Source organism: Apostichopus japonicus, chromosome 8 (assembly GCF_037975245.1).
Source record: "Apostichopus japonicus isolate 1M-3 chromosome 8, ASM3797524v1, whole genome shotgun sequence".
NCBI classification, from domain to species: Eukaryota; Metazoa; Echinodermata; class Holothuroidea; order Aspidochirotida; family Stichopodidae; genus Apostichopus; species Apostichopus japonicus.
In genome coordinates this window covers 33,350,732-33,359,178 of record NC_092568.1, presented here as the reverse complement: position 1 = coordinate 33,359,178, position 8,447 = coordinate 33,350,732, and the positions used below count along the sequence as shown (strand labels likewise).

The following is an 8,447-nucleotide window of genomic DNA, read 5'->3' as shown; positions in this document are numbered from 1 at the left end:
GTAGGGGGAGATGGGGTCCTTAAGTATCAACCCACTCAAAAAAGTAAGGGACATTCCATACTCCATCCCCAATTCGTTGCACTCTTGGTAACTTTAGCGACACGTATAAAGTCCGAACTGTCTTGGAACTGGTCACTAGGCCTGGCGTTACGTATAATTATATATATGTATATATATATAAATGAAAACGTAATGAGAAGGAAAATCCAGAACATTGAAAAAACTTCCAGCCTCCACCGGGATTCGAACCCGGGCCTCCCGCTTTGTACGCGGACACCCTAACCAACTAGGCCATGGACGCTGATTGTATGTCCAGAGGTTCGAAACCGGTAAGGAAGGTCGTAATTTCACTGTAGGCGTTTGACACCTGTATCGAACAATACTAGTTCTGTTTTTGGTGACATATTTGCCTTACTCTAGAGATCAAACATGATGCTAACCAACTCGAAAATCATTATACTCAATTTACTAGAATCCCCTACCGTAGAGCTATAGGGTTCCCCCGGGGTAGCGTGTGTAGTATATGTTCTTTACAGTCAAGGATGCCACTCATAGGCTAGGAGTGGCAGCCTTGACTGTAATTAACATACTACACACTCTACCACTAGTTTCAGTAACATTAATAAATTATTCAAATATGCCTTAGATAGTACATGAGGCCATGTATGTATATTTGATGGACAGGCCGTTATGTTTGGTGGACTCGACGGCATATTACATAATGGGCCCATCTGAATATCTGAAGGAATATGCAATGGGCCCAAAAGAGTAGAGGTACGTTTGGTTTACTGACTGCACATTCAATATCGAAACCAGCTGCTTCGCCCGCCGGCTTCAGCGGATACTTGATCATTTGTTGTTCGGTACCAAGCCACTGAGCCCGCCAGAAGCACGGGCCTAGTTACGCCGCAGCAATCATCGCCATGTTGGATTTTTTGGTAGGGTTGGGCCGGGGGTTCTTTCTGCGGAGTTTTATTAGATGGCATTTACTGTCGATCATTTTGGAACATTGACAAGGAAATTCTTGTGGATATGTTTCTGCAATGAAAATCATTCCTGCATGATTCTAGAGAAGTCCCCGATTGCCAGTACTCATTACTATCCGAAGCCCCAGAGTGCTGCAGCGTTTTAAGTTATTTTTAGTTGTCTCGAAGTGATTTTATAGCACAATAATACATATCAGAGAGACAAGAAGACAGTTTCTTTGGACTGTATTTCAACCGGTGGGGCAAGGGGGGGGGTTCGGCGGGAGGTCCTGGAATCTGTCATTTGGAGATATTTTGTGTTCCCTCTAGAGAGGAATTGCTCTGAAATTGTGAAAATTTGGAATGTATGTTTGTTGCTTATGTAAATTTCCAGGGGAGGGGGGGAATTAGTCCCCTGATGAACAATAGAGCATGACCCATGTATATGATATCCATAGTTTTCTAAGTTGAGTAATGTGTTGCTTCTTAAGGGTCCATGATCTGTGTGCTAGACTATACCGAGCTGTGACTCAATAATAAGTAAGGGTCAACACAATTGAGTGTTACAATCCTCACTCTGTGTTGGTGACTAGACAGTCCACAAAACGCTATAGGTTCAACAGTTCTAGTAATGTATCCTTCAGCGATCGTAGAGAAATTTGAGAGCCTGCGCATGCGCCAGTTGAAATGGTGGGAGTGGGTATGTCAATTTAAATAGACATTTAGGGACTAAATGCTTTGATATACCACTTTTAAACGACATAAATATAATCGATTGCTTCATTAACATAATTTATATCGACGATTTCGAAAGTGATTGATAGTTCTTCTTTCTTACAAATAATTCAAGTTCCCGTGCAGACAGCATGTTAGCTTCAAAGTTCTGTGTTTGTTATGTTCACCAGAATGTGGTAAGATATTGGTAACTGCAGAGCTGTCAATAATTCTCGAAATCGTTGATATCAAACTATGTTTATGAGGTAAAAGCAATGATATGTCTATTAAAAACGATATATATGGCCAATTTAACTGACATATGGCGATTTGTTTTTAACCGGTATATATCGATCGTAAATTTAAGTCGAATTTAACTGATCAAAGTCTAATTCAATGACATATATTGATTTAAATGGGTAAATGTCGATTTAAACTGAAATTCACATCAACTTAAATTGCTTTACATCGACTCCTCTTTTTCCTGATGCAGATCTGGACCACTCCTTATATATGCACATGGGCGGCGATCCGTACTTCCGAGTGGGGGGATATGACCTTGTTGACTATCTAAGCGTAGCGCCACCATAGGTTGGCGCGAAGCGTACAAGAAAATTTTGGAATTAACAAACCCTCTAGATGGCCGGAAACGGCACTTCCCGAGGTTTCCAAGCGCATATACCCAACTTTAAAATAGGGATGTCATGTCCGAAATATCTCATAATCAGGATCCAAAATACTTTTTTTTTTAATTTCGGGTGTTATTTTGGGAAAATTGCCCCTGTCAATCTTGTTTCAGGCGCAACGTTAGAATGTTCGAGAGCTCTTTTATATTATTCGATGAAGAAAATGGCCTCATGCAGGCTATTATAGGCCTATACACATGCAATACACAATTACACATAGTTACATTCCTAGGTACCGATTGCTAGGGCATCCAGGTGAAACGTGTATTAAGCATTACCCTGGTAACATGAGATTCTCAGCTGTTCGAGGGAACATGTGCGTGTGTAGGCCTACTATATAGGGCCTATATGAGTACTATGAGGGTGCATATATGTACTATATCAATACCGTGGGCGCAATAATACATTTTGTTGTTATAGGGCCAATGAAGCCTACAGTCAACTATTCTTGCTTTATAAAGACGCTTTATTTGAAAAGATCGCACTGCGTTTATGGTAGGCGAGAAATGAAGCTAAAAAAGAGCCGTACATTAACGATGATGCATAAATGTAGGCATGGAAATATTCTTATCCCTGGCATTTGGTGGGGGGGATATGGTGTATTACATCCCCTCCACCCATTTTCATGGGGGGATATATCCCCCCCTTCCCCCCCCCCAGGATCGCCGCCCATGTATATGCACAAGCATAAAGCAATTTGCACGTTCACGTGGAATAATTACAGTCATATACATGTACCAATCTCCGTCGTGTATGTATAATAGAGATAACGTCGCAATGGAACATTCTACATCGATAATTGTTCAACGAGATATCCCAGTTCGTGCTGTGTAGGCAATTTTCCTAAACCTACTGCCAATATCATCATACTCAAAAAACTTTACTCAAGATTGATCAGGCTAGGACAGGCAGTCCTAGATTTCTTAACAAAATGAAGGTTTTTGGAAAGGTATATATAGGTAATGATTTTCTCGTCACCAATTTCTTCACACGGACATTTTTAATATTAGTGTTACATAAATAAAAGTCAATATTTTCAGGAATAAGTTCACTATTTGCAGTATTACTAATTGACTAAACAAACAAACGACGTTATGGGAGTTAGTTTCGGAACAGCATCGATCAAGCATGATACCAAACTATAGTAAACGGTAGTAAACGGTATGTAGTAAACTATAGTAAACTGTATGTAATAAACGGTATGTAGTAAACTGTATGTAATAAACGGTATATGGTAAACTGTATGTAGTTAACGGTATATGGTAAACTGTATGTAGTAAACTGTATGTAGTTAACGGTATATGGTAAACTGTATGTAGTTCACGGTATGTAGTAAACGGTATACATTAAACGGTATACAGTAAACTGTATATAGTAAATATATATAGTAAACGGTATATAGTAAACTATATGTATAGTAAACTGCATGTATACAGTAAACGGTATACAGTAAACGGTATATACAGTTTTCTCCAATTATTATTTGGACTAATTTTAGTGATCCAGAATGTACACGTACCAAGTCGGAGGGGTAAAGACAGACCCGGGGTGAAGGATTGGGATGCCTACGGTCTTCAGGTAGATCATATTGTATCATGCACGTTGTCAAGAAGGGGGAACGAGGGAGCCTGGGGAACGAGGGGTGAGGGAGTGATGGGGCAATGAAAATCGACTGGGGGCCGTGAAAAAATAGGACTAATCATGAAAGGCAAGTTTGCAATGATTATACAGTGTTATTTAATAATATATGGAAAGTTTTATATTGAAAAAGACGCTCTTAGAAAACCGTTCCCCATTTTTATGTTAAAGTCCATAATTTACAAATTGATGAAATGCTAAGGTTTGCCTTGAGCTAGCTGTCGTCCTTTTGTTATCATTCGAACAGTTCTCTGTTTTTGTAAGAATTCTTGTAAACGAGTACGTTTTGCTCCTCCGTGTTTGCCCTTTGTCCCTGTGGGGACGTCGACCGCGTCACTGGATGACGTATGATGACGTAATTGGATTTCTTGTAACGAAGCTGGAACGTCGGGTTCTTTCACCGGTGCCAGATCAGTAAACGGTAAAGACGAGTAAACGACCACCTGTAGAATAAATGAGAAGAGATATGTTAGGCCATCAGTGATTATATAGTATGATATATACAACATATACCTTCATCATTGAATGTGGTATTGCGTGTGTGTGAGGGGTTGGTGGGGGAGTGCGGTGAAGGGACCAACTTCTTGACATTTAAGGTCATGTATTGTTACATTTGGAAGCTTTGAAAAGATTAAATAGAGTCATTAAAATACTTTCAACTGCAACTGATTAAATATAAGTTACGTCATATGCAAATAGGAAAAACATGCCCGACATTTACGTTTACAGTTCCTCCCCCTCCCCACCCCATTTTCCCATTCCATCCCATACCACCTCCCTCACTAACCCTATCGTTACTTAAATTTCGACAATTACTTTCTCCCAATCTTTCTCACCTGACTTTGGTTTTGTTTAATCTCTGGTAGCAGCGGTGGGATTTTATGTCTTGTTTTGGGTTTATACGACTTGCCAAGGATGGCGCTAGTCCCCCAAGACTCTTGTCGTTTCTCGTCCGCGGTGATGTCGTCATCATCATAGGATGGTGATCTAGGCTGAAAGTTGGCATCCGCCTCTTCGCTTCTTAATTGGTTACGAGAGACTATCATCATTATGTTTCTTGCTAGTCTGGAATATATAAAAAAGAAAAGAAAAATAAATAATAACAGATTCAGACTGCAAAGCTGTTATTTGCATGCATGCATAATAACAGACTTTGATATTTATAGTAGGCCTACATCGATGGTAATGAGGGCAATGTACAGTGACGTACAGCTACAACCCCTCCCCTGCTGCAGGGCTGATGGAGGGGGGGACAATTTGGTGGAATAGGGGCTGGTTTAACTCTAGGTCTGTGAAAATAAATTCCTTTTTCATAAATAAGACGTCGTGTTCTTATTTGTTTTTATTAGTATTATTCTCACCTCCATTTTGGCTGAATTCCTCCATTGAGAACCTTTAGAGTCATAGCTGAAGCGACCCTTTGGACGTCGCGTGGCATCTTCCGAGGGAATTTACTGGGGATAATGGTCTCTGGTAAAGAAGGCCATCCTCCCTTCTGTCCAAATGTACCTATAGATGCATGGATGGGTAAAGGAAAACCAAGAAGTGTTGGGATATTACGGCATTTGTAATATCCATGAAAAACTCTGTGCCCTCGATATCGTTTCTAAAACTAGCCCAGACATTAATTTGAACTAAATTTCACAAATTATGTCTCAGTATTTTTAATTACATCTCAACGTAAAGCAGAAATTTAAATGCCAGAATATATACTTAAGAAATAAATTGAAATTACAAAAAGTGTTGCAATTTCTGTTCTGTTGAAGTTTCCATTCACAAATGTTGCCGCCCTTACTAATAATAATTAGTTATAGCTCAGTTGGACATGTGAAAGTTTTATCCTTGAGATATCGCGATATTATGTTTGGATAAGAGAAGGGAAATTTCGATATATATATATATATATATATATATATATATATATATATATATATATATATATATATATATATATATATATATATATATATATATATATATATATATATATATATATATATATATATATATATAAGGTTTGTTATGGTTTATGATTAGTTTCACCTTAAAGTTATTGATTAATTAAGGACCAACGGTTACTTAAATTCTTTTACACTTTACTCATGTTCTCTGTATATCTTAAAGATATTGTAAGACCTCCCCTCCTCCTCCTCCTCCTCCTCCTCCTCCTCCTCATCCTCCTCCTCCTCCTCCTCCTCCTCCCCTACTCCTCCTCCTCCCCTACTCCTCCTCCTCCTACTCCTACTCCTCCTCCTCCTCCTCCTCCTCCTCCTCCTCCTCCTCCTCCTCCTCCTCCTCCCCCCTTCCCTTCCTCTCTTACCTTACAACCTTGTAACTTGTCTTTATACATATCAGTGTTATATCAATGTCACTCACCGATGTATCTACCACAGAGAGTCCACAAGCGGACAGAGCAATCCACACTAGATGTAATAACTAGTTTCTTGTCCTCTGCATACTCTACGTATGTCACTGTTTTTAAATGAGCTCTATAAGAACTCAGCAATGGCGGCCACTTTATAGTCTGGTCGGGACATGTCTGTGGCGGAGGATCCGGATATAACGTTCTGCAAAATATTAATCATTTAAATTAAAAAAATTCAAATTAAAGAAATAAAAACACCACGATAAGAGACCTCTATTCAAACATTTCATATTCACATGTCTACCAGAATTATACCATATACTTGACAAATATGATGACAGCTAATGCGAATATTTGACATTTCTAGTCAGACTTGTCTAGCAGCCGATTCGTATGCTAGTATACAATTGTAATATTTAAATAATCATAATATATCATTGTACCATGTAATGATATATGCAACAATATTATTGTGGATATTTGGTATTATATTATTGTAATATACATATTATTGTATGCGATTCTATGTGAATCGGTTGTTTCTATAGACAGTGAGAAAGTATGATCAGAGACATGTCCTCGAACGTTTCTTTGTTCAGGTGGGGTATGATGGCACAGGTCATTAATGTCAGTATCATAACATGACAACCATTTAACACATCTATATAAAGGTTAATCGAGCAGGATTTCTGTATCCAAGCGGTTATCTTTTGCTAGAGATTACCCATAAGACTATTTAGTTTAGATACCAACTTGAAACCTTATCCAACAGGGATGGGTTCAGTGGCGTCAAAAGCCAACCTGTCATGGCCGGAAAAAAATAATGTCATCGGGCCAATTTAATTAATTCCTCATCACTTTATAATGAATATGAGAAACAGTGTGAATCCCACGTATTTTTTGTCCCATAATTGAACGCGTTTCCGCGGGCCTTTAGTCCCCAGACCACTCTGTTTGGGCTGCATGGATTGGTTTTAATGGTGAGCGAGGATGGGGGGAGGGGGGTGGTAAGAAAGACATCCCCGTGGCCTAATATTATTACTACATTTCTCATGGATGCGGCTTACCTTGATTTTTCAATCATTTTTTGTGTCAAAGTTTTCAGTTTTTCGTTTCCTTTCAAAAATGCAAATTGTTTTTCTCTCGGGTGTTTCTCCGCAGCGTCCTCTTCTGGTTGCTGTTCCTTCTTGGATTCACTGATGCAATAATCAGAAATATCCCAGACCTGCCGGGGGAGGGGGAAGGGAGGAGGGATAATGAAATAAAAGAAATGAGACAAACAAGAGAAAATACGGTAGTTTATAAGCACCTCCGGAAGACTGGGAAAGGAAAGGATGGGAACTATTCATGGAAAGAAGACACCACTCTCTCTATCTTTTGTCAAGAACGAACATTTTCCTGATTACAAACATTGCAAAAGAATTTCTCCGCCCCACCCCCACCCCTACCCACCCCGCCCTCTCCCTCTTGGTTGTATTTAAGTATCATCGTACGGTATGTGTTAACAGTGTACACCGTCTTAAGCGTGTGTTGGTACACGCAGTCATCTCTTATCCCCATACCGACTGGTCCGAATTTGGTGATTACAGGCCTATGTGTCGGTCCTCAAGGATAGGATATGCTCATTTCAGTGCCGACGAACGCAGAAGGGGCGGGGCGGGTCTCTGGCTCATCCCTGGATCCGCCCATAATTACATATACAACTTGTCTATAGGACCAATGTGAAGTACAGAGGAGTTTGATTATATAATTAAACTTACCTTTACATATCCCAGTGTATCGCCTGTAAACAGGAATTCATTCTTGGAGTCGGTAGCCATTGTTAAGATGGACTCTCTAGGTTTCTGAGCAGCGTTGAATTGACCTAGCAGCCCTCCTTTGTGATGAATAGACCACGCCCTCACCCAACCCTCGGCACCGCTGGCCATTAGGGTCGCCGTATCTTTATCGTTTGGTCTTGACTGCAGGAAAAGAACCTAATGGAAGAAAACCGCGGAGATGTTTTGACATTTTCATTGACCTATATAATTCATGGTCGTTAATCAAGGATGCATTGTTTTGGAACAAACATTTCCATTG

The 8,447-nt window shown here is 39.7% G+C and overlaps 1 protein-coding gene and 1 non-coding gene across 3 annotated transcripts in view; both read right to left on the bottom strand.

Moving 5' to 3' along the window:
* Window positions 1-228: 228 nt before the first annotated feature.
* On the bottom strand, window positions 229-301 carry Trnac-aca (transfer RNA cysteine (anticodon ACA)). Its single transcript has one exon. It is a non-coding gene; the product is annotated as a tRNA-Cys (tRNA).
* A 3,783-nt stretch (window positions 302-4,084) lies between these two features.
* The window catches only part of LOC139971800 (cilia- and flagella-associated protein 337-like), a 29,886-nt gene continuing 25,523 nt past the window's right edge, over window positions 4,085-8,447 (bottom strand). For both annotated transcript variants that reach the window (XM_071978542.1, XM_071978541.1), the window contains 6 exons: window positions 8,129-8,344; window positions 7,436-7,593; window positions 6,380-6,570; window positions 5,365-5,512; window positions 4,840-5,068; window positions 4,085-4,446 (listed from right to left, as the gene is read on the bottom strand). In XM_071978542.1, coding sequence (XP_071834643.1) covers window positions 4,201-4,446; window positions 4,840-5,068; window positions 5,365-5,512; window positions 6,380-6,570; window positions 7,436-7,593; window positions 8,129-8,344 — 1,188 coding nt within the window. In that variant the 3' untranslated portion in view covers window positions 4,085-4,200. The remainder of the gene's footprint in view (window positions 4,447-4,839; window positions 5,069-5,364; window positions 5,513-6,379; window positions 6,571-7,435; window positions 7,594-8,128; window positions 8,345-8,447) is intronic.